This window comes from Cervus canadensis, chromosome 2 (assembly GCF_019320065.1).
Source record: "Cervus canadensis isolate Bull #8, Minnesota chromosome 2, ASM1932006v1, whole genome shotgun sequence".
NCBI classification, from domain to species: domain Eukaryota; kingdom Metazoa; phylum Chordata; class Mammalia; order Artiodactyla; family Cervidae; genus Cervus; species Cervus canadensis.
This window is the reverse complement of record NC_057387.1, coordinates 84,553,481-84,580,550: the sequence shown is the minus strand read 5'-3', so window position 1 is coordinate 84,580,550 and position 27,070 is coordinate 84,553,481. Positions and strand designations below refer to the sequence as shown.

General features: G+C 41.3%; 1 protein-coding gene across 1 annotated transcript; it reads left to right on the top strand.

Moving 5' to 3' along the window:
• Positions 1–26,745, top strand: LOC122436914 (cytochrome P450 2J2-like). The gene is made up of 9 exons (XM_043461175.1): positions 1–290; positions 6,215–6,377; positions 8,855–9,004; positions 9,392–9,552; positions 12,101–12,277; positions 13,956–14,097; positions 14,446–14,633; positions 17,334–17,472; positions 25,737–26,745. Exons 1-9 carry the CDS (start codon positions 81–83, stop codon positions 25,913–25,915), a joined length of 1,509 nt encoding a protein of 502 aa, XP_043317110.1. The 5' UTR covers positions 1–80; the 3' UTR covers positions 25,916–26,745.
• The last annotated feature ends 325 nt before the right edge of the window (positions 26,746–27,070 follow it).

The following is a 27,070-nucleotide window of genomic DNA, read 5'->3' as shown; positions in this document are numbered from 1 at the left end:
CCCGGCTGAGAGCCCAGAGGCACAGAGCCTCGGGGATTCTCGCCGCTCAGAGCACAGAAGAGGGACAAGACGTCGCAGCCATGTTGGAGGTACTGGGCTCCCTGGCGGCGGCCCTCTGGGCGGCTGTCCGTCCTGGCACTCTCCTCCTGGGGGCTGCCGCTTTTCTCTTCATTGCTGATTTCCTCAAAAGGCGGCGTCCAAAAAGCTTCCCGCCAGGGCCTGCGGGCCTGCCCTTTGTAGGCAACTCGCTTCAGCTGAACCCTGAGAAGGTGCACCTGACGCTTCAGCAGGTAGGACTGGGTGAAGGTGTCAGAACCGCGACCTGACCCTACCTGCAGGACAAGGGCCATTCTGGTACCGAGGACCGGAGCACGGGGGTTTCTGAAGCTAAATCGGGAACCGGGTACACCCTACTTTGAGCTTCTCTTTCCTCACCATCAACCGGAATGATTCCAGCTGCGCTTTCTAGGGGTGAACTATTGTTAACTGTTTACTATTTAAGTGTCCCGACATGATCTGCTTTGGGGGAGATAGGGGCTGCAGGTTTATTGTACAAAACAAAAAGTGTTTCTTGATCCATATAGCTGATGGAAAAAAGTGTAAATATTGAACTGTAACTCTCATCTGAAGCCTCACATACTTCCAGGAGCTTAAACATCTGCGTCTTTTCTCTCATGTCAGGGATCCTTGGATAGAATATGCTTCAGAATCCCCTCTATATACTCACTAAATGTTTTTGACTGACCAAGTGACTCTTTGTCTCTTCTGTTTCTTTTATTAGAGTCTGGAGTGTGACAGACACATGTTTTAAAGTCATTTCAAAAAAATAGTAATAAAATAAAGTCATTTTGTTGTGTCTGGTTACATACTACTGGGACATTCTATTTATAGTATGATCGCTTGTCTTTTCAATAATTTTATTCTTGATGTAGGTATGGGTGAATGCTATACTTCCCCTCTTGGAGGTTCCGTTTCCCATATGTAAAATGAGGATGTATGTGCATGTGTTTAGTCGCACAGTCATATCCAGCTCTTTATAATCCCATAGACTGTAGCTCACCAGTGTCCTCTGTCCGTGAGATTCTTTTCAGGCAAGAATACTGGAGTGGGTTGCCATTTCCTTCAGGGGATCTTTCAGAATTGGGGATCGAACCTGAGTCTCCTTTGCCTCCTGCATTGCAGGTGGACTCTACCTGCTGAGCCATCCCTACCTAAATCCTCATGATTTTTCAACTGCATTGCTTCCATCCACACAAGGACAGAGTTCCTCATCTTCAGGTTCCTCCATCTGCAATTCACTCTCACTAAAGTATTCATTTAAAAATGTCATCCTCTGCCTAGATTTTCTTAGTGCTTTCTGCTGCTTCCTAGAGTTCATATTCCTTAGGGATCCCTTCTTGTAGCCTCTTTCCACTTTATAGTCATCTCCCATTAAGGCTCCCTAACTGTGGCCGTTCTGAATTCCTTAAAATTCACTTCATCACTCAACACTGTCTCAAGAATCAACTGCCTCCCTGCCTCTCAGCACAGGCACCTTCCTGACTGACAACACTGTGGTAAGTGGTTGTGATGATTAAATAAAAGGAATGCTCAGTGTTAAAATAGCTTATAGTTGGTGCTCAAAAAAGAATAGTTCTAGTTCCCTAGAAATTCCTGGGGCACTTTCAACACAAGCCTATATTACAAACTCAAGTTCAGATGGAGATGGCTTCATCACTTTCTGGAAGAAACAGCCAATTGGTTGCACTAAGTGATAGGATGAGTATATAGAATTTTAAAGCTAAGATGCCAAGATTCTAAACCTGTGCCTTTCTTTAAGAATTGTGCTGTTTAATTTCCAAGTTTTGGAAGATCTTCCTGATTTCTTTCTGTTAATGATTTACAGTTGGCATTCATTAGGGTCAGAGGATATATACTGTATTTCAACTTTGAACTGATATATAAAGATTGGTTTTATGACCTAAAATGGAGTCCATGCATACTTGAAATAATGTCTTCTGCTGCTGTTGTTGGAGCATTCTGTACTATATATCAGATAGACTTGAAGAGGTGAGTGTATTGTTTAGTGCTTCTATACCTTTGTTGACTTTTTATCTGCTAATTCTGTCAATTATTAGGAGAGGCATGTTAAAGTTTCCAACTGTAATTAGAAGTTTATGTGTCAAATCAGTTCTGATAGTTTTACTTTATACATTTGGCAGCTCTTTTTATTTGGCTCATGCCCATTAAAATTGTTATGTTATCTTGGTGAATTGGCTCTTTAGTTATTACATGTTCTTCTTTATCCCTGATGATTTTCTTTGCCTGAATGTTATCTGATATAATAGAGCCACACCAGCTCTCTTTTAATTAGGATTTGCATACTATATGCTTCTCCATTCATTCACTTTTAACCTGCTTATATGATTATACTTAAAATGAGTTTTTATATAGAACATATAGGTGGGTCATTTTTTCATTGTGCCAATATCTCTTTTAATTGGTGAATCTAGAACATTTGTATTTAGTGTAACTTTTGATGTCTGAAGGATTCCCTGGTAGCTCAGCTCTCCTGTAATGCTGGAGACCCTGGTTCGATGCCTGGATCAGGAAGATCCCCTGGAGAAGGGAAAGGCTACCCACTCCGGTATTCTGGCCTGGAGAATTCCATGGACTGTATAGTCCATGGAGTCACAAAGAGTTGGACAGGATTGAGAGACTTTCACTTTGATGTGTGAACACTTAACTATGCCATTTTACTATTCACTTTCTATTTTTCACTGTTTTTTGTTCCTCTGTTTCTCCTCTCTGGTCTTCCTGTGGGTCACTTGAACATTTTTAAGAATTCCTTTCTAATTTAACTGTAGTGTTTTTAGTACATTTCTTTGTTTGGTGCTTTAAGTGTTTGCTCTAAAGTTTACGTGCTATGCATGCACAGCTTATTGTATCATCTGAGGTTGTTTCTCCATTTTAAGGCTAAGGAAACTGAAAGCTAAGTGATTTGCCTAAGTTACTCAACACTGAAAATGGCCAAAGAAGGACTTGAATCTTAATCTGGTCTCTACTTATGCTACTTGACTTTTCATGATATAGTTAGCAGATAATTGATTTGTGCAGGGTTGCACTTATCCAACAGGCATTTAGGAAGTGCTTATCATATGACAGGTATAATACAAGAAGAGTATATGGTGAGATGTGTGGTATAAATTTTTGGTAACCAAATGAGATGTCATTAGGTGGGTTCATTGTGAATGGGAATCCATGGGGATACCCTCCATAGAATGTTGAAATAAATTTGGCTGAACTTGAACAGAGACAAGTGGCTCTGTGGAGTAAAGTGGACAGGAGATTTTAAATTGGAGAAGCGACTTGAGCTAAAACAAAATGAGAAGGCAGTGAAGAAACAGGCTGATTTGTTTAGCATGATTTTTTCCCCCATTTTCTCAACATTCTCTACCATAGCTGTCTGGCTTATTATAGAACATTTATGTGAATAAGAAAAATTTCTTATTGGACTAAGAAGGGAAAATGGTAGATAAGGTGGTTAAATACACTGTGAGGGTTTGTATAGAGTTGCTTGTAACAAAAAGATTCCAAAATACAGTGGTGTAAAAAAGACTGAAATTTATTTGTCTCTCACAAGTAGGTTGAGATGTAGGCAGGAAGACCAGGATAGGAAGACTGCTTTGCTTCACAAGGTCATCTAAAATTACAGTGCTTCTGTCTTGTTGCTCTGGTCCTGCAACAGTGTCATGTGTAAGTTCTGTGCCATGAAAAGGGGAAAGTGAGAGGTGGAGAGAAGCAACTTTCCTTTAAGAACACGACCCAGAAGATGCACACATCACCACTACTCACGTCCCATTGGATTCACGTGAAATTAAGTGAGGGGTAATGTGACCAGTTAATCATTAGGGAGTTCCATCACTCGGCAGAAGAGAGAATCTGCCCATGCTTTCTTTAAGGATGAGACATACAGAGCAAATTAGAAGCAGTCCTACTTTATGCCCATCAGCTATGCACTATATCTCTGTGCCTCTTTTTCTGAAAACTGGGCATACATTATAGAGTTGTTATAAGAACCAAATTAGTTAGGATTAACAGCTTACTGCCAGGGTGCCTAGCATACAGTTGATGCTCAGTTTATATATCTAACTCCCTCCCCCTCTCTTCAAACATTTATAGTAACCAATTCAAGAAAAAAAAAAAAGTTTTTGATTGGAAATGAGGCATCACTTCTCTGGCCTGATTGCTGCATGGGCTCCCTTCATGTTCTCTGGAGTGTTCTCTGGCCACTTCCCCTCCATTTCTTTGTCAATATCTTACAAGAAATCTTTTGCTAAAATACACTCCCAAACATATCAATAAAAATACATAATTTTATCATTAACCTTAGTATTATGATTACTAACCCCAGAATCCTAAAGATGAGAATTTGTAAGAGCCCTCATTTTATGTATTTGGAAACTGAGACAGAGAGAAGTTAAATAACTTGACCAAGTATCACATAGAAAATAACCAGTGGAAGCTGGATACAAAGGGATTTGTATGCCTTCAAAATCCAAGTACTAAGCGCTCACCTTACCTCTCCTATTCAATTTTTAATTGCAAACAAAACAAGATATAAAGTGTTTCACTTGACATTAAGACATTCTTGGTCTAGCTCATAGTACGTTTCCGGCCCTGTATTCCATCTCCCTACACAAGTGAGAGGTATTCTTTCCAGGAACCTATCCTAGCCCCAGGACCCTTATGTGTGTGTGACACACCCAGACACTCTTCCTTTCACTCGCACGCTCTCTCTCTCCTCTCACTGCCCCTTTACTCTCATTCTCAGTTTATTGCTGTCACATCCAGTAAACTCTAAGTTCCCAGTGCTATTTCAGCTTTATGTCTTTGTCCTTATATCTTACAAATACCTCCAGTCCTTATATCTTTGTCACTTTGGCTAAGTTACTTCTCCATGACTCATTTTCCTTACTAAAACATGAGTAATATCATTACTGCCATAGGGTGGATGGACGAGTGGTTAAGAAAATGAGCTTCCACTGCAGGAGGCACGAGTTCAATCCCTGTTCAGGGAACTAAGGACCCACAGCTGTGTGGTGCAGTCAAAAAAAGATAATCTTGGTCTAGCTTCCCTAGTAGGGAATGCACACCGTCATAGGGTGGTGTGAGGGAAATGAGACAAAAGGTGGAAGGTGGTTAACGTGGCTCCCAGTGGATGTGGTTGTCTGTGGCCACCAGCACCTTCCTCCTGTACATCAGCCCTTTGCTCTCTCCTGTCTGCCCCCTTGAGCCACTGCACCTATGCTGCTTTTCTCTCGGAGCCCATTCATTCCCCAGAGTCTAGAGTGGCTGTCTGCCAGTGTCAGAAAACAAACTGTCTTTCCCATTGCTATTCTCTTTCTTCCTCACAGAAATTTTCTTTCCCCTTTTTTGGGGCTGTAGAGAGCACACTGCCCTGCTTGTGAGATTTTAGTTCCCCGTCCAGGGTTAAACCTGTGTCCGTGGAACTGAAAGTCCAAGTCCTGACCACTGGACAGCCAGGAAATTACCCCGCCCAGAAACTGTAAGCGAAAAATCATTTTCTCCCTCTTATACATGGGGAGTGGAGGCTCCAAAAAAAAGTGAAACAACTTTCCTGATCTCACAGCTAGCCAACCATAGAGTTAACATGGCTCCAGCTAGTGAGCTCTTTTCTATGACTGGTCCTAGCCCTGTAATGAATTTTTTTGCCACCTAGAACCTGATGAAGAAGGGGACACTGTCTTGTGGTTAAACAGATATGATTTTCTATGAAGTCCATACTTTCTACACCAGACATTCACTAAACATATCTCTGCCTTCTCTGGTGAGTCACATGGGCTGAATTCTCTCCCTTCACTAGACTCTAAGATGCTTGAGGTTAGAGACCTTGCTTATTTTATTGTATCCTTATGCCTTATTCTCAAGATACATATGCTCACTCAATCCAAGTAAGATGAACGTATGTATGAGTATTTACAATGAATGTCTACATCCTGTAGTGGATTGAACTGAAGTCAAGTTGACAGCAAGAGAAATGGAAACAGGCAGAAATATTTCCAACAGCCCAAGGTACACACACACACACACACACACACACACACAAACACATGATTCCCCTCAATATAATCTCCCACAGCTCTACATACCCTCCATTCTAGGACACACAGACATGTGTATGTATAACTGTGACTCTTCTACTATTTTTCAGTTTGTGAAGAAATATGGGAATGTTTTTAGCTTGGATTTTGGTACATCTCCTTCTGTTCTTGTAACTGGATTACCCTTAATTAAAGAAGCACTTGTCCACCAAGGCCAAAACTTTTCCAGCCGCCCCGTAATGCCTCTCCAAGAGCATATCTTTAACAATAAAGGTAAGTTCTTACATTGGTTAGCATATGTTTCATATTCTTATGGTCTGCAGAAAGTGTCTCCAACAATCCCAGGGACCAAGCTCCCCATAAGGAACTAGAGTGCCCATGTTTCCCTGTTGAAGGCACTCCCTCAGGACAACTGGCAGAGTCAGCTCTAATGTCAGGGATTTGGGAGAAGCGACATCACCTGCATGAACTCACTCTGGATGCTTTGATAAATAAGTATCCTCATCACTCAGTGATGTGATGTGTTGTTTAAGCAGAGAAAAGGCAATGCGTCCTCAGGCTCTCTTTCTGCTTTCCCACTCAGATCTCTTCCCCTAGAAAACGATGTGGATCAGCTTGTTCCTGTTGACTAAGTGATTCCCTTCTTGCCTCCAGTTCCTTTTGCTCTATTATTAAGGCTGTGCCCCAAAGGTATCTCAAACCTTCTATCTATGTTAAAAGAGTTTGGCATGAATAGTTAGCATGGTCACTAAATTAACTTATATTTTCAAAAAACTAAATGAAAAACTTAAATCTATACTTCTACAAAAACACCATTTTTTCAGGTATTTCTCAATCCCTCTTTGAAATACTTCACCCATTATTCTACATCCATTCACTCGATCATCTGCCATGAGAACCTAGGACTAGAGGCACCAGTGACAGAAAAAAATTATTGATTTTTGTGTAATTTACATGCTATTAAGAGAGACAGTATCAAGTACTAAAATTTAATGCCTTACTTTTATGAAGATAAGAGCAGGGTTCACTTAGTATGGGTATCAAATCTGGTCCTGAGACTCAGGAAAAGCTATTTTAAGTAAATAACAAATAATAAAATGAAGAAGCAATCCACTAGAGGGAATAGAATATGAAAAGTTTCTAAGATGGGAAAAAGGACAGTGAACTGAAGAATTGAAAGGTATCCAATGTTAGAAGAACAGAGTTTAAATGGAGATAATTAAATGAAGATGAAGATGCTAAGTTTGGCCAGAAATAGTTCATGTTTAAGGATATAGCTTTTTATCCTAATCACAATGCAGGCTTCTGAATGTTTAAGTAGTAAAAGGAATCAATATACTTACATGGTAAGTTTTAAAGACTTCTCTAAGCTTCAATGTAAAGAATGGATTAAAAGGACCAAAAGACTATTATAGAATTTTAAGGGAGAAAAGGTGGTGGCCTGAACTAGGGAGGTGGCAAGAAATGGCAGTCCAGTAGATTACACTAGGAGAGTGACTGTGAAGACAAGTTGATTTAAGCTATTCAGGAGGCATATTCAATAGGACATGATGACCTAGATGGAGGGAGAATGAGGTAGACACCCAAATGGGTAGGTAAAGGAAAAAAGGAAAATGTGGAGGAGAACAAGGTGTTCGTTGGCCTGGGTGGTGAGTTGTATGGAGCAAATCATTAACTGAGTCGTGAATATGCTGAGTGTGAAGCCAAGAGAGTCAAGCAGACAATTGGTTACATGTCTGCAGCTGAGGCACAGATATAGACATTCACATCAGTAGATGTCATTTGAAATATTTGGAGTTGCCAAGATTTAGTAAAAATGGAGGATAAGGGTAAGAAGAGAAGAGGCTTTGACCCAAGCTTGAAAAGGTCCATCATTTCAAAATTTGATAGGAGATAAGTTAACTGAAGGTATGATGATTTCTGTGAAGTCAGAGAATTAGTAAAACAGTCTGGAGAGCCTGGTGTCCTGAGCACCACTGGAAAAGAGTGTTTCAAGAAAAAAACATCTCATGCTGTTGACACATCAACATGAGGCTGAAAAGGATCCTGGACTGAACAGCAGGGAGGGCCACTTCACTAAGGTGGTAGAAGTGAAAGGGAGATATTGGAAGGAGTGGAAGAGTGTACTGGAATGAAGAATTGAGAGGGTGGTGGTCTCCCCTGTGTTATAAAATAAATGAAGTTCTCTGCACCCCTCATGATGGATTTTTTTATCCTTTGCCTGTGATTTTCTTTCTGCACACCATTCACAATTCTTTGTTTTCTTGGGTGATTCATCTATCTTTAGATCTTTAAGCACTTTCACCTTATGAGTTTTGATTTTGTCTAGTCCTTTAGTGCATGCTTAGTATGTAGCATAACAAATATAGTATGTGACAAGTAATCAAAGCATGGGCATCAGAGTCAGGCAGACTTGAAAATGAATGCCTGTTCTGCTGCTCCACCTCTGTGACCTTGCAGAGTGTACTTTTATCTCCTGTGCCTCAATTTTCTCATCAACAAAATTGGGGTGCTGGTTTGGCAGTAGTGATATATATAGAAGTATATTAGAGAGTAAGTACTAAATCCCAGAATGCATTAAAAATACTGTCACCAGCATTGCAAGCAATCAGTAAATTCAACCCATTATATCAAATGCTTTGAAATTATTTCTCTGAATAATTTCAAGCATCTTAAAGCCCTTTTTCTTCCTTTTGATACATCACGGGTCTTGTTGGCTTTTTTGCATAATGTTGGCTTTCTTTTCCCAGGCTTGATCATGTCCAGTGGCCACATATGGAAGGAACAAAGAAGGTTTGCCCTGACAACTCTTAGGAACTTTGGTTTAGGAAAGAAGAGCTTAGAGGAACGCATTCAGGAGGAGGCCTCCTACCTCATCCAGACGATAAGAGAGGAGAATGGTGAGCATGTCATAGGACAGGTGCAGGGACCGTGGCTCATATATTCATTAACCAGATGTTCATCAGTGCCTACCTGCCTTTCCTGAGCCCAGAATTGTGTAGGGCTCTGAGGGGATAACAGGGAACAGCTAACCATGACCTGCCCCCGTGTGGCTCATGAATTAAGAAAAAGATTGGTATTAAACACGTTATTGGTTTTAAGTACTGGTCATCAGTTTGACTTCCCAGGCATTGACAGAATAGTTGTTAGACCCTGGGGTTGTCAGACCCTGGGGTCACAGTCTCAGAAGTGGTCTGTAGTCAATGTGTCATATGTCACACAGAGTAGAATCTCTGTAAAATAGAAACAATCCTATCTGAAGGCTCCATCTCTTCTTCCTCCTCCAGGACAGCCTTTCGACCCTCACTTCACAATCAACAATGCCGTTTCCAATATTATTTGCTCCATCACCTTCGGGGAGCGGTTTGATTACCAGGATGATCAGTTCCAGGAGCTGCTGAGGCTGCTGGACGAGGTCTTAAATCTGCACACATCAGTGTGCTGCCAGGTGAGGCAGTTGTCACTTCCTATCTTGCATAAAGACATTAGGCTAATGTCTGTCACAGATTAGATGGGGTCTTCCTTTTCTTTGTAGCTAAAAGATAACCTTTTGAAATTGACTTCGGCACAAACTTGTTTGAAATCAATCTGTTGACTTTAATGATTTTTATAATATTGTCAAATATTTACCATTGATAAATAACATTACTAACATTTGTGTAAAGTACAGTACTTTACATGACTTACAGGTATACACTACATTCTTTTCCTTAAAAAACAGAATACTGCCATCACTATTGAGTCCCTTCTGTCCATGTCCCTCCCTAGTCCCACACCTCTGTGATCCTCAGATGTATGCTTCTGTGCCTGGCTCTAACTCAGCTCATTGTTTTGAAATTTGTTTATTGGGTCTTCTAATTTACTCTGTGTAGTTTTCCTCTGCATGCAGGTGCCATTGATTGTTATTCTCTTAAATAATGCTTGCAGATTTATTGAACATATAAGGGATTTCTAATTTGAGGATGTTATGAATAAAGCTGCCATAAACATTCCTGTTTTATTGTTCATGTTGACACATCCACTCATTTCTGTTGCATATGCACCTGTATGTAAAAATCCTTAATGGTTCCACCTGTTGGTCTATTTCCATGCCCATCCACACTTGTTACTACCAGTTTTCTAAATGTCTAGGATATTGATTTAAGGGATTCAACCCTCACCCTGTCCTTGGTAGTCCCTGCTGTCTCCTTTTGTCCTGCTAGGGTTTTAAGTCTGTCAAAAGCTCTGCTCATCTGCTTGGTCTCTCAGCCCCTTTTGTTTATTTGGAAGGCACTGTTAGGGGAAAATCAGCCCTAAGTGTTGGGGTAAACCCTTGTGTATGTAAAGGAGGATTTACTTGTAATCATTTTTAACAAGTAACATTGCCTGGAGATTTTTGAACCCATCTCACCTAACCTGGTGAATCCTGGCACAGAAAATGGACATAATGAGTGTGAACTACTATGATGATTATTGTCAGTATTATTTTTGAACAACATTTCTTATTGTCACTTCTAATCATGGTAACCCCTCCATTCAGTAATTCCATTTTCTTCCTTACTATTAAGACAGAACTTAGGAAGTCTGGGACCTCAGTGACATGTGTTGACTATTCCCAGGGAAAAGAAATTCCTGAGAAGGTTGGATGAGGCAGTAAGGCAGGGGGTAATATGCATTTTTTAGAGACCCAAAATAGATCAGGCAGTAAGACTGACAATTGCATATACTTTATTTCAGTCAATTTTTGCAACAACCCTTTAAAGATGAAATGGAGCATCCTAAAGTATGCAAGTAGATATGGGAATGCTTAAGCATATTCACATAGTGATCCACTGGCTGTGTGTTAAGTGTGGAATAGATCTCATGTGATTGAGTAAGGAAAATAACCCTGGTGCGCCAGTGGCAGCAGATTATACTAAGCCCGGACAAATTACATCGTCATCTTCATTATTGTCATTATTACCATTGTTATTATTCCCAAAGCCTTATAGCTAGAAAGCAGTAGAGCTAGTATTCAAAGGCATGTATGTTTCATTTTAAGTCTAGGCAATTTTCCATTATGTTGGGCTGTTTTCTACCAGATATTTTTAGGGAAAATATATCCAAAATACACTTAATTTTATGAAAAATGTCTTAGCCACATGAAGAATACATCATAATGGTAAGATACATAAACACATATCTATGTTTAACATAACTAACTAGCTAGCTAGAAAGAGGTGTTTCATACACAAAGATATATACACACATATTAGAGGAAAATGTCATGAAGAAATATAAAATAAGGGAATGGGAAGAGGTTCCAGAAGTACTGCATTATAGGATTATCAGGTAAGATATCTCCAAGCAAGAGCCAACCTGAATGAAATAAAAGGCTAGGATTATACAAATTCCAGAGGAAGACCAATCTTCACTGAACGAATAGTGAATGGAAAAGACTCAACATTGTCATTCTTGATGTTGTCACAGAGACCAATGGAGCTGAACTAAGAGAGAGTAAGATGGTAGCGAGTGATAGCAGAAGAGGGGACAGAAGTGGAAGAGGCCAGCTCATGTAGAGCTCCAGGCCAGGAGAATGATGTAGAATTTGTCTAAATGTCATGGAAAGTCATTGGAGGATTGAAAGATAAATAGTGGAATGATCTGATTAAACTGTTAAATGATCTCTCCGGCAGCTCAGTGGAAAATAGACTGGGAAAGGGGTTGAGGAGAGAATCAGGGAAATTGTTGGGAGGCCTTAAAGCATCTAGGTAAGAAATGCTGGGGCTTTGTCCTAGAATGACAAACACATGGAGCACTGAGAAGTGGTCTGAAGATGGTTCTATTTTGGATGGAGTGTTGAAATGCTTTGCCAGAGGGGAAAGAAGAGGGATGTGACAGAGAAGATGAGTCAAGGGTGACTCCAAGGGTTAATGTAAGCAAAGAAAATACATATAGAGATACAATGGTTTCCTTGTCTTCAAAAGCGGAGAACGGGTACCTCCTTGTCTCCATGACTCTTTTGTTTTCTCCATCAGCTCTACAATGTCTTTCCAAGGATAATGAATTTCCTTCCGGGTCCCCACCAAACCCTCTTTAGTAATTTGGAGAAACTGAAAATGTTTGTTGCCAAAATGATTGAAAACCACAAGAGAGACTGGAATCCTGCTGAAGCAAGAGACTTCATTGATGCTTATCTCCAGGAAATAGAAAAGGTGAAGGAACCTGAGTGTTTTCCTGAGTAGTGTTCTTAAAGAGCAAATGAGGTGATTCTGATATCTTATTGCTGCTGTCAGAGATCACCACAAACTTGGTGGCTTAAAACACCAACATTTATCAAGTCAAGGTTGGGGCAGGCTGGCTCTTTTGAGGCTCTAGGGCAGAATCCACTGATGGGCTTTTCCAGCATCTAGAGGCTGCCTGTACCCCTGAACTCACGCCCCTTTCCTCAGTCTTCAAAGCCATTGATGTAATGTCTTCTTTTCCGCTGTCCTCACGTCTTCTCTTAATTTGCTCCTTGTCTCCTCTTATACTCTTCTGATTACAATGGGCATGCTAGGATAATCCATATCAAGATCCTTAATTTCATGATATCTACAAAGTTCCATCTGTCAAAAAACATTTACCCGTTCCAGAGATTAGGACATGGACATTTTTGTGGGTCATTATTCAGCCTAGCACAAGGTTGGAAAAATAGAGACACTATTTCAGAGTATAGAAATATCAATAGCTCAGAATTGATGATACATTTGAAATAAAGATATTGGTTTAAGAGTATTCAGCTTGAGGTCTTTGGAAAGCCCACATATACTGCCTTTTGATAGTCTATTTCTATCCTCTACCCATATCTGAAAGACCTGTACACAATAGGGAAAAGAAGCATTGTTTCATTATTACTTGTACCAATGTCCAGTCCCCTACCCCTTCCCCAGTTCCCCAGCGCAGAGTATAAGTGAAGCTGAGTCAGATGCCAAAGGTTAGTCTCAAGTGGAGGACTTTTGCCTTCCTCCCTCCTCCCTATTTCATGCACTTTCAAATGTTGTTTATGAGATGCAGGGAAAAGGCCAAATTGGATATAGATCCTTTAACACATTAAGTCCTGAGGTTAATACTCATCATTGCATCAGTGTCATCATTTTTGACTCATTTTCAACTTTTAGAGTTGAAAGAATGGTGAATTTTTTTTTTCTGTCTCCTCTCTTATTTCACCTTATTGTTATACCATTAATAGAAGTATTGATTCCTCCTGAGAGGAGACTTCACTTGTTACAAGGTGTGCAGGCACACAGAGGAACACTGACACATTGAAGCTCCTATAGCAAAGTGGTGAAGATGCTGGAGTGCCATGAGGAATGATTGTTGGAATCAGAGAAGTTTAACCTAAGGAGGATGTTAATGGGGAATCGTTGAGAATTGTACTTTAGAGAAATTCATTTTATTCTTTCTGGTATCAATACAAACATTTGTTGAGGATTTCTTATATGACCTTTGCATCTCACATAGTTCATAATGCCAATTGAGGAGTGAATATTGAACACAGAGTGTTTGAGAGGTTTAGTAACTTGGTCAAGTTGTACATATAGTGAAAGGTGTGGCTAATATTGGAATGCAAATATTATTATATTTCCAATATAATAATAGATTCTCCCAAAATATGGAAATAAAAAGATTCTCTCAATTTTCATCCATCTAAGGTGACAAAAGCTTCCAGCACTTGGAGCAGGAAGATGCTAATGATACTGCAATAATAAGCCTCTGCGTGCTGAGATGGTCAAAGGAAAAGTCATTTCTCTTGGGGGAATCTCTCCTCCTATGTTCTCTCTAGGGTGAAGCCTTCTATGTTGTGGCAACTTAGAACCATCTGGATAAGCCAATAATCACTGTATTTTCTAGCAGAAGGGTGATGCTGCTTCAAGTTTCCGTGAAGAAAACCTCATCTACAACACCCTGGACCTCTTCTTTGCTGGAACAGAGACAACTTCAACCACTCTGCGCTGGGGGCTGCTCTACATGGCCCTGAACCCCGAAATCCAAGGTGAGCTCATTAGTGGATGGGCCTAGGCCAGGTCAGTATGCTTCCATAAATTGGTTCATCTATGTCTCAATATTCCTAAAGTGAATGTTGATTCACCCTCACTAATAAGAGGAACCTGAGGCTCACACAGCTTTAGGAACTCGCAGCAGGAATGTTGTTGAGCAAGAGTTTTCCACCTAATTTGTCTCACACCAGGGCCCACTTTCCACTCTCATGCCTCAGCTGAGAAGCTAGTCTGGAGAGCCTAAGATAGCCATTTTGATGCTGGTTATTTCATTCCTTAACTCAACCAGATTCAAGGAGAGTTATGGGAAAACAGAATAATAGAACCACCTCTGCTTTTTTCAGAAAAAGTCCAAGCTGAGATTGACAGGGTGCTCGGCCAATCACAACAGCCAAGCACAGCCGCGCGAGAGTCCATGCCCTACACCAACGCTGTCATCCACGAGGTGCTGCGAATGGGGAACATCATCCCTCTGAACGTGCCCCGGGAGGTGGCAGTGGACACCACCCTGGCCGGATACCACCTGCCCAAGGTAATTAGGGGCTCACACCAACAGCCTCAGATCTCCAAGCTTGTATTTGTAAATGATGGGAATCTCAATGGCAAATGTGATGTGTTTTCTTGTCTTAGGGAAACGCTTAATTGGAGAGGGAGATATATTACCACTGATGTAATTCTAGATATTTTTCTTTACATGGGGTCTTTAGAATATTAGTTCAAATAAATGTTAATAGTCGTTCTAGAGGAGAAGGGGGATTCCTACGTCAAACATGTTTAGACAAAGGCTGGCTTTTCTCTGCTATGAGATTTCTCGTTCTTTTTACTACCTGACGTGCATTGTTAATTCTTGTGGGGAAACTGCAGGCAGCAATTCTCAGTCAGACTTTGCCATGAGGTCCTTTTCTTTGCCATGGGAGAGCTTTTCACAGGATAGGGATCTGCCAGACTTATTTTGGATAATTCTGTTTCAAAATCCTGGGGGTTTAGAATGTTGAAATATGAGAGACAGTTGAAATCTCCTGGGCCAACATCACATTAAACTGGTGTTTCTAACATAATATCCCCACAGGTATTGCTTCCAGCCTTGACTTACAGTCTCTTGATGGGACTACCTCACAAGGGAATCAATCCAAGCCTGTGCACATTGAATATCCAAAAGGAGTGAAAGAACAAATGGTTTTTAAGCAGTGACCATGTACTATGGACTATATAGGTTCTTTCAACTTAATCAGTCCTCAGAATAATTCTTTTTTCTTTTTAACAAATTTATAATGAAGGCTCAGAGCTGATTGATCTTGCATAAAATCTCTGGTGTACAAAGTGACAAGAGTTGAGTTAAAGAAATAGATGTGTTCTGGGCCCCAGGCTCATCTTTTTTGCACTATGCCATGTTTTCTCCACAGGAGTTGCTCTATTTTGCTTTAAAAGAAGCTCCTTAAATTGTTCTCAGTAGGACCCTGTTAAGTTCCCTGTCCTCACAAAGGCAGTTCTGCGCTCTGCCAATCACTCTTAGGATCTCAGCAATCAGCTCTCCTGTCCTCACAAGTGCCCCCTCTGCACACCGCACATTCACAGTTTTGCTTTCTCAACACCTTAGTCCATTTCCATAGATCCATTTCAGTTTGTCTGAGTCCCTCAGAGTGTGTCGAACCTGGTGTTGATTTCGAGATAAAACCAGAAGAGCCTCTGCTTTGGGCTCACCTAGGTCATGGTCCCTGCAGCTCTTGGAGAAGCAGCTATTCCTGCAGCGATTTCATTAACTATTTTCTTGCTGATTGACCATCTTATGGATGAATTCTGAGGTCTAGGTGATATTATAGGTGATCTTCACATATTCATAGCAAGTCATTTAGCTCCAGAGAACCATCCTAGGTCAAGAGATTGGTTTTGTAAGATTTTTTTTTTTCCTAATGTACTGTTCTGCAAGACCCTTACCCACTGAGTGGGCAACTTGCAAACTGGAGAACAATTATACTACAGAAGTTCTGCCACAGGAGTGAAAATCCTGAGCCCCAAGGCAATCTTCCCAGCCTGAGGGTCTGGCATCAGGAGGAACCCCCGAGAATCTGGCTTTGAATGTCACCAGCCTTTTTTTGTAGGAAGCATCAACTCTACTCTTGGGTCATGTGCACACTGAGACCCATGGGAAAATAGCAGTGACCTCATAAGAGTCTGGACCAGATCTACCTACTAATATTGGAAGGTCTCCTGCAGAGGCAGGGGGCAGCTGGGGCTCATGGCAGGGACAAAGACCCTGGCACTGGCAGGTCTAGTGAGTAGTCACTGGCATGAAGATGCCCAGAGGCCACCATGCAAAAAGGTATGGGAACAAGTGGTATGATAGAGAAACTGAAAAAGGCTTGATGTAGTGGGAGTGTAGGCAGAAGGACTGTGACTCAGATAGAGGGCTGGTGATATGTCCTTAATCTGAGTGATGAGAACTATTTGGATGGTTTTTATCAAGTTCCAGGAGTGTTGGGTGGATAGGAGTGACATAACTAAATCATGTCCAGAGCTAACTCTGCTTTCAGTGTGTGAAGCACTTTGAAGCGGGGAGAGGATATAGATTTGTAGTTAGGCCTACGTTAGGAGTATGGACAACCAAGGTGGTATCTTGGACCAGGCAGTGGGGGGAAATAACATGGAGGTGATATAATCAAGAGGAATTTCAAGGAAAATTGACCGCCTGGAAAAGGATAGAATTAAGGTGGAATGAAGTAAAGAGGGGCGTTAAGGAGGACTCTTGGGTTTCTTGCTGCAAGCTGGGAAGGATAGTGGTTCTTTCCACTGGGTGACTTGATTCTATTATTAAACCTTCTCTGGAATGTGTGAGATAATGGAGGGAAGAGAATGGGAGAAACAGATGAATGAAACATTTTTCATGTTGGGGAGGCTGCCATATTTACCACTTCACTGAGCAACTGGGTTGATTTTGGTCCAGAAGTGCCAGCCCACTGTCACATTATTCTCTCATTAATGCACATACCTTCCCATTCTGCAGTAAGAGTAGTCACATTTTGCTGATAAAATTCCCAGCAGACAATTCCAGTCCATCACTGTAAGCTGTCCCATGGCAAAGAGCAGGGTCCTAGGGGTTGAACTTAGCAGGTACAGGGGTGGGGAGGCTGAAGAAGTTCAATCAGCCTTGATGTGGGAGCCCGGGGGACTGCTGCCCCTCGGCACACATCTGTCGTGTGTGTTGTGTCTTGCATGAGTCTCCTGATTTCTCCAGGGCACCGTGGTCGTGACCAACCTGACTGCACTGCACAGGGACCCCGCAGAGTGGGCCACCCCTGACACCTTCAATCCAGAGCATTTCTTGGAAAATGGACAGTTTAAGAAAAGGGAATCCTTTCTGCCTTTTTCAATAGGTGAGTATCTGGAAATAGGAGTGTGGGAACCCAGAGCTCTTCTCTCAGCCCTTCCCTCCTCTTCTTGTGATGCCTTGCTTTAGTTGGCATGTCTCTAGATAGCCCTGCCTAGCGTGACTCACTCTTGCTGTGGGTGCATTGCAGGTTTCCCTGGGCTAAGCATCACCAGGATTCATTCTCTTACATCCTAAGCCCTGGCTTGACTCTGATGGAGATTTCAGCTTTAAATTGTTTGGTCCCCAGAAACTTTGGGGAGAGGAACTTTGCCTTTGCCTGTTACCCACAAGAGAAGGTTGGGCACTTGCCATCTTTATAGAACTTAAAGTGTTTCAAGATCTTTTTAGTGCCTCCCACTCACAAAAACATAAAGCTAATTGCTAAGAAAGGGGTAGGGGAGGTTCCAGTAAAGGGACTGCTTCCTTATCATTATGGGCATTACAAGTGACTCTAGGTGCCATGGGCTTAAGTAGATGAGATTCTATCTATACGTTCTTCCTGAAGCAGTCCTTTTACTTTTTTAAATGAGATGGTTTGATAGCATCACCAACTCTATGGACATGAGTTTGAACAAATTCTGAGAGATAGTAAAGTACAGAGAAGTCTGTGTAGTGCAGTACATGGGGTTGCAAAGAGTCAGACACAACTTAGTGACTGAATAACAGCAATCCTTTACAAATCTAGTTAATACATTTACATGGTGTATAACTTGAAATATATGAAAGCAAATGCAGAGAAAACTCTTTCTCTCATGTTTCCCAGCCAGCCAATTCCAAAGGGGTGTTTTACTCATAACTTTGTGAAATGAGGAAGGAAAAATCTTATATATACCAGGTAATGAGTTAAGTATGTTGCTGAGATCATTTTAAATAATTTCCAAAATCCTTAATTCTATAAATGTTTTCTGAGTACCTATTATATGTCAATTATGCAGCCTTGAGAATATGACAATGATTAGGTAGAAAAAAAACCAGTGCAACTTTTATGGACCATGTGTTCTACCTTTAAGTTATAAGGTCCAAATTTCAGTCACCACACTGGGGATAAGGGATAAAGCTTAACAGGGTCAACTATGGTATCTATAGTCATAAAGCTCACGGAGCAGAGGTTGAACTCAGTGTTGACCACGTTTATCAAATAAAGCCTATGCACTTCCTAGAAACGTCTCCCAAGAAAGTAACTAAATGCTACAGTGAGTGAATGCTCTGAATTTCACAACAGTTTTCTTATCATTTAGTTAAATTAAATATGCATTGACTTTTTGTGGCAGTATAATCTAATTGATCATGCCACAAAGGCACAGAAAGGGAGGGACTGGAAATTGACCTCATGTAGGCATGATACAGAGCCTAGGCTTTTCTGCTATAGGGTGCTGTCCTGTGTGTATCTGGACTGATTCCAATTAGATCTTCTGTCTTTCTTTCTCTGGTTCTATGCCACCTTTGCTCACTTGGACAAGTCACTTTTTATATGAAAGCAGACATGAGACGTAGGAAAACCTTCCAGACTTCTTGTCTCCCCTGGTGTGTACTAAGTCGCTTCAGTCATGTCTGACTCTTTGCAACCCTAAGGGCTATAGCCTGCCAGGCTCCTCTGTCCATGGGATTCTCCAGGCAAGAATACTGGATGGATTGCCATGCCCTCCTCCAGGGAATCTTCCCAACCCAGGGTTTGAACCCATGTCTTCTAAGTCTACTGCATTGGCAGGTGGATTCTTATCACTAGCGCCACCTGGGAAGCCTAGACTTCCTGCCTACAAGATCTTTATGTTTCTTATTATAGTAAGGAGTTTCAGCTGTTTTATCTTAAATGTTATAATTTTTCTTGCTTCACTGTATTTTTTGTTAGAGTTGAAACACCTCCTTCCTATTACAGATTTCATTTCAAGCAAATTATTTTATTTTATACTTACAGCAACCCAATTATTAACAATTAGGAAAACAATTAGTATCTCCTTTCTCAATGAAAGGAAATTAGGATTAAGAGAAAGTTATTTCTCATCCAAGGTTGTGTGCCCAAGGAATTGGCATAAAAGGGCCGAAGACTCAAGTTTCTGGTTTCTTTTAAATTTTTGTTGAAGTATAGTTGATTTACAATATTGTATTAGTTTCAGATGTACAGCAAAGTGATTTAGTTATGTGCTTAGATGCTCAGTCAGGTCCGACTCTTTGTGACCCCATGGACTACAGCCCATGAGGCTCCTCTGTCCGTGGGGATTCTCCAGGCAAGAATACTAGAGTGGGTTGCCATGCTCTCCCTCTGCCAGTGGGTCTTCCCAAACCCACGGATCAAACCCAGGTCTCCCACTTTGCAGACAGATTCTCTACTGACTGAACCACCAGGAAAGCCCAAGAATACTGGAGTGGGTAACCTATCCCTTCTCCAAGGGATCTTCCTGATCCAAGGATCAAACTAGGGTCTCCTGCATTGCAGACAGATTCTTTACCAGCTGAGCTACTGACTCACATGGTAAAGATTTAGTTATAGATAATATATATCTTTTTCTTTCTAGGTTTCACCTTACTGGTTATTACAAAATATTGAGTATAGTTCCCTATGCTATACAGTAGGTCCTTGTTGGTTATATATGTAGTTCTAATCTAGTGCTCTCCCTAACACACTTAGAAATTTCCTACTTAAAGGCCCTTCCATTTTAAGATTCACTAAATTCATATCATATGTATCAATTATTACATTGCTGCATTACAAAGATGGCAAACTCAATGACTTAAAACATTAAGTGTATATTATTGCTCACAAGGCTACAGTTGAACTGAGAGCTCCACTGTTCTTAGCTGGGCTCTCTTGCCCATTTGGGAGGTCAGTTGGCTGAAGGCTGATCTAGGATGACATCAGCTGGGACAATAGGGCTCTTTTCCAAGTTTCCTTCTCTAGCAAGCTATCCCATCTGATGTACATGTAGAAGACAAGACCCCAGGAGGGAAGAAAGCACACAGTGCCTCCCAAGGGCCAGGCTGGGAATTGGTGACCATCACTCCCACTGCATTCTGGTGCCCAAGCAGGTCATACTGTGAGCCCCAGTTCAAGGGAAAGGGAAAATAGCACAATTTTTATGGGAAGGGTTATGAAATCACATTGCAAATGATGGGGGTACCGGGAGAGGGGGGAAATTGGAGCCAGTATTGCAGTCAGGTGATCTCCCTATCTTTCTTTCTGCCCAGGAAGAGTGATTCAGACCAAGCTAGCAATTTGGGGATTCCCTCAACTGTGACTAAATGAGGACTAGCTAAACAGAACAGGAAATAGAAACCAGAAAAATCCACTGACTTAAAGTGTCAACACTGCTGTCAGGTTTATTCCCACCATACTCCCATCTTTAGGGCTCAGTTGCTTTGCCTCATACTTGATCCAGCACTTTATAAAGAAAGCTTCCCTGAAGGAATGGGGTGTGAAAAGCACCCTCCCTTCTCTTGGAAAGGTTAGGTGTGGAATTAGGAGATATGCACAGTTGGGGAGATTACAAAGGTATTATGCAAACATATATTTTCTTTTCTTCATTTAAGTTTTCCCTTTTGATCCAATAAAGCAGCAGATATCTTCATGAAAGGCAAGAGTCTGAGTCCTCAATTTTCAGAAATATCACTAAATCATGGAGATATGATTAGGAAGATAGTCTGTCAAAAACCCTAGATCAGTCCTCTCATTTCTAGTAACTGGCCTGGTTAGTTGGTGATGGTGAGGTAGTGCATGCACCAAGAAGAAAGTCCGTGTTTCCCATAATCCGGATGAAGCCTTGAAATAAGGTAGTCCTTCTTTTCATGACTTATAAATCAAACTCAAATCTCCTGTTTTACTGGTATCTTTGAAGAACCATATATTGTGCTTAGGAGAGCAATTATTTTACCAGTTTGAATAGTGAAAATTGTATATGTCGATGAAAATAAGCTATTTACTCAAAGTCCAGAGCTGGCTACTGATGGAACCAGTAATGTAACCCTGGATCCTGACTCCAAGGGTCCACTTTTATCCCACTACATGGATTATTCTAGGAGAATTTTGGGTATTTATAATAAAGCTGACTTGATTCCATCTAAACAAATTTTCTCATTTGCTGAAATTTAAGCCAATTTCTTCATTTTTTCTGTTCAGTTCAGTTGCTCAGTCATGTCCGACTCTTTGCAACCTCACGGACTGCAACATGCCATGCCTCCCTGTCCATCACCAACTCCCAGAGTTCACTCAAACTCATGTCCATTGAGTCGGTGATGCCATCCAAACATCTCATCCTCTGTTGTCCCCTCTGGTCCCACTTTCAAACTTTCCCAGCATCAGGGTCTTTTCAAATGAGTCAGTTCTTTGCATCAGGTGGCCAAAGTAATGGAGCTTCAGCATCAGTCCTTCCAATGAATATTCACGACTGATTTCCTTTAGGATGGACTGGTTAGATCTCCTTGCAGTCCAAGGGACTCTCAAGAGCCTTCTGCAACACCACAGTTCAAAAGCATCAATTTTTCAGTGCTCAGCTTTCTTTATAGTCCAACTCTCACATCCATACATGACCACTGGAAAAACCATAGCTTTGACTAGATGGACCTTTGTTGGCAAAGTAATGTTTCTGCTTTTTAATATGCTGTCTAGGTTGGTCATAGCTTTTCTCCCAAGGAGTAAGTGTCTTTTAATTTCATGGCTGTAGTCACCATCTGCAGTGATTTTGGAGCCCCAAAAAATAAAGTCAGCCACTGTTTCCACTGTTTCCCCATCTATTTGCCATGAAGTGATGGGACCAGATGCCATGATCTTAGTTTTCTGAATGTTGAGCTTTAAGACAACTTTTTCACTCTCTTCTTTCACTTTCATCAAGAGGCTCTTTAGTTCTTCTTCACTTTCTGCCATAAGGATGGTGTCATCTGCATATCTGAGGTTATTGATATTTCTCCTGGCAATCTTGATTCCAGCTTGTGCTTCATCCAGCCCAGCATTTCTCTGCATATTAAGTTAAATAAGCAGAGTGACAATATACAGCCTTGACATACTCCTTTCCCGATTTGGAACCAGTCTGTTTTTCCATGTCCAGTTCTAACTCTTGCTTCCTGATCTGCATACAGATTTCTCAGGAGGCAGGTCAGGTAGTCTTGTATTCCCATCTCTTTCAGAATTTTCCACAGTTTATTGTGATCCACACAGTCAAAGGCTTTGGCATAGTCAATAAAGCAGAAGTAGATATTTTTCTGGACTCTCTTGCTTTTTTGATGATCCAATGGATGTTGGCAATTTGATCTCTGGTTCCTCTGCCTTTTCTCAATCCAGCTTGAACATCTGGAAGTTCATGATTCACGTATTGTTGAAGCCTGGCTTGGAGAATTTTGAGCATTACTTTGCGAGCATTTGAGATGAGTGAAATTGTGCAGTAGTTTGAATATTCTTTGGCATTACCTTTTTGGGGGATTGGAATGAAAACTGACCTTTTCCAGCCCTGTGGCCCCTGCTGAGTTTTCCAAATTTGCTGGCTTGTTGAGTTCAGCACTTTCACAGCATCATCTTTTAGGATTTCAAATAGCTCAACTGGAATTCCATCACCTCCACTTGCTTTGTTCATAGTGATGCTTCCTTAGGCCCACTTGACTTTGCATTCCAGGATGTCTGGCTCTAGGTGAGTGATCTCACCATCATGATTATCTGGGTCATGAAGATCTTTTTTGTATACTTCTTCTGTGTATTCTTGCCACCTCTACTTAATATCTTCTGCTTCAGTTAGGTCCCTACCATTTCTGTCCTTTATTGTGCCCATCTTTACATGAAAAGTTCTCTTGGTATCTATGATTTTCTTGAAGAGATCTCTGGTCTTTCCCATTCTGTTGTTTTCCTCTGTTTCTTTGCATTGATACTTGAGGCTTTCTTATCTCTCCTTGCTATTCTTTGAAATTCTGTATTCAAATGGGTATATCTTTCCTTATCTCCTTTGCCTTTTGCTTCTGTTCTTTTCATAGCTATTTGTAAGGCCTTCTCAGACAACCATTTTGCCTTTTTGCATTTCTTTTTCTTGGGGATGGTCTTGATCCCTGCCTCTTGTACAATGTCATGAACCTCCATCCATAGTTCTTCAGACACTCTGTCTATCACATCTAATGCCTTGAATCTATTTGCCACTTCCACTGTATAATCATAAGGGACTTGATATAGGTCATACCTGAATGGTCTAGTGGTTTTCCCTACTTTCTTCAATTTAACTCTGAATTTGGCAATAAAGAGTTCATGAGCGGAGCCACAGTCAGCTCCCGGTCTTGTTTTTGCTGACTGCATAGAGCTTCTCCATCTTTAGCTACAAAGAATATAATCAATCTGATTCTGGTATTGACTCTCTGGTGATGTCCATGTGTAGAGTCTTCTCTTGCATTGTTGTAAGAGGGTGTTTGCTATGACCAGTGCGTTCTCTTAGTAAAAGTCTATTAACCTTTGCCCTGCTTCATTTTGTACTCCAAGGCCAAATTTGCCTATTACTCTGGGTATTTCTTGACTTCCTACTTTTGCCTTCCAGTCCCCTATAAGGAAAAGAACATCCTTTTTGGGTGTTAGTTCTAGAAGGTCTTGTAGGTCTTCATAGAACCGTTCAACTTTAGCTTCTTCAGCATTACTGGTTGGGGCATAGACTTGGATTACTATGATATTGAATGGTTTGCCTTGGAAACAAACAGAGATCATTCTGTCATTTATGAGATTGCATCCAAGTACTGCATTTCAGACTCTTTTGTTGACCATAATGGGTATTCCATTTCTTCTAAGTGATTCCTGCCCACAGTAGTAAATATAATGGTCATCTGAGTTAATTTCACCCATTCCAGTCCATTTAGTTTGCTGATTCCTAAAATGTTGACATTCACTCTTGCCACCTCCTGTTTGACCACTTCTAATTTGGGACCTAACATTCCAGGTTCCTATGCAATATTGCTCTTTACAGCATCAGACTTTACTTCTATCACCAGTCATATCCACAACTGGGTGTTGTTTTTGCTTTGGTTCCATCTCTTCATTCTATCTGGAGTTATTTCTCCACTTTTCTCCAGTAGCATATGCACCTACCGACCTGGGGAGTTCATCTTTCAGTGTCTTATCTTTTTGCCTTTTCATACTGTTAATGGGGTTCTCAAGGCAAGAATACTGAAGGGGTTTGCCATTCCCTTCTCCATGGGACCATGTTTTGTCAGAACTCTCCACCATGTCCTGTCTGTCTTCAGTGGCCCTACACAGCATGGCTCATAGGCTTGAGTTAGACAAGGCTGTGGTCCATGTGATCAGATTGGTTAGTTTTTTGTGATTGTGGTTTTCAGTCTATCTGAAACTCTAATTTTATTTCCTCAACAACTGGTTACAGGCAGATGACAAAATAGAGGCATACTGCATTAACCATTTTCTAAGAATATTTCATTACATGGGGAAGCAAAATGTAGCAAAAGTCATGCTCAGAACTAACTTCAGAGGATAATCCCACTGATGGTGTCCAGGAGAATCTTTATTGAGATAGTGAGGAACTATGTCAGATGTTAACAAGGGTTTTTCTGGATTTGGGGATTAAAACATGTTTTAATATTTTTATACTTTTCACACATTTTTTATTTTTCATTTTTGCTGTGAACATATACTGATTAGGGAGAAAGTGATCTATTAAAACACCCACAAGAGAGATGATGATAAAGCCTATTGTGGGGTGGTGTTGCCCAAGTTGGGGAAGAAGGCATCATGAAGAGGAGAGGCTGGGGGAAGCCTGGAGCAGGTAAACACAGATGGGATGAGTTGAGGTTGGCCCTGCATGGGGAACCCTGGCAGGGAGATTCCCGGTCATGATGAAGGGAAACTTGACATGGGGAAAAGGTGCTTCATACTTGAGAAACCTTGCTTTGACATTTACTTTCTTTTAATTTTCAACAATTTCTTTTTTAAATTGAGAGAGGTAAACACAGAGTTTTGCTTTTGTCTGCTTTTGTCCTTATCGTTTGCTAATGGATTTTTGTAAGACTTTTGGCTCAACCACATTTATAGGTCAACCTTGGCCGCTCACTTGTTTCATCCACAGCCTGCACCTTCACTGTTGCTGAACCATCTGACCCCTGAAGGCACTGGAGTGTGTCATTGTGGAATGATCTCTCCAGGCTTAGGTTACGCCAGGTGGTTGTGATCAAAAAAGCTGAGTGCATAAAGGCCCAGGGCCAGGGAGGCCTGCCGTTTGCTCAGGTTTTGCAAGATGTGTTGGAAGATTTCAGTCCTTGCTGGCACAGACCACCTGAGCAGGTACTCATATTTTTGTCTTTCAGGAAAGCGGATGTGCCTTGGAGAACAGTTGGCCAGAACTGAGTTGTTTATTTTCTTTACTTCACTTCTACAAAAATTTACCTTCAGGCCTCCCGAGAATGAAAAGTTGAGCCTGAAGTTCAGAGTGAGCTTGACCCTTGCCCCAGTCAGCCACCAGCTCTGTGCTGTTCCTCGGGGCTGAAGATATTGGGGTGGGGGTGTGAAGGAAAGCAGGAAGAATGAGCTTTCCCACACCAGCCCAAGGCAGGGCACCTGCTCAGAAGTGAGGGGACAGCATCCAGTGCCTCTAGCTACATCACAGGAACTAGACTCAGAGGAAACTGGAACCAAACCCCAGCTTTGCCATCTCTAGTGAGGCCTTGAGCAAATCAGTTATGTTGTGAGTGATTTCATTTTCATTCAGAAGATTCAAGATGGACAATGATTCCATCTCTAAAGGAAAAGCTACTATAAAGATCAGAAGAAATAATGGACTTTAAGTGGCTTGGAAACCATAAAGCACATCATAAAAGTCATACCTGTGATCTGCCTCCTCCCTACTTCCTTCCTTAGCTAGGTTTTGCTTCTGGTCTGTTGAGATGGCCTGGGTCAAAGAGGTGCCACATGGTAGATAAGAGTTAGAAGTTGGGCCTGGGACAGCCATGGAGGTCAGCCAGAAAGGCCCTCACACTTGGTAGCCCTGGGCAAGCTTATCCTGCTTCTCCCTCAGACTGACCCCTGGGAAGTAGCAGGGAAGGTGGATTCCTGATTTGTCAGCAGGTTTCTACGGAGAAACAGTTTATCTGGTTTATCTAAGGAAACACTACCTTGGACACCGGAGCCAAGAAGAATGTCACCACAATAACCAAACATGGAAATCAGGGTAGGGGAAACAAATGTGGAAATATTTGCTGCCATTACTGTACCTCCTTACCTTAAATCCTCTTATGCATTTACTCCAAGCCCCATGACTGGTGTTAACAACATGGTGGTTGTGATCTTTTTGTATATATTGATTGTCAGCTTTTGATTGACAAGTATTCCCAGCCTAAACACAACTGATGAGCTCTGGTAAAGTATAGTATAGAAGGAAACAGAAATGCCAGAATCCTGTTAGCCCTCCTGTGTGTGGTCACTGAGGGGAGAAAATAACATCAACGGAAAGCCAGGTGCCACTGAGAATCCCTGGAGTTTGGATGCCAGCCTCATGCAGACAAATGACACACCTAGTAAAATGGACTAATACTTATAGAAGGTTATTTTTCTCAAGTGTTACAATTAAGAAATTTAAATATCTCAGAACAAAAGGCACTTGATGAGGTGGGCCTTTCGTCCCTGCCGCCTGGGATTCAGAGAA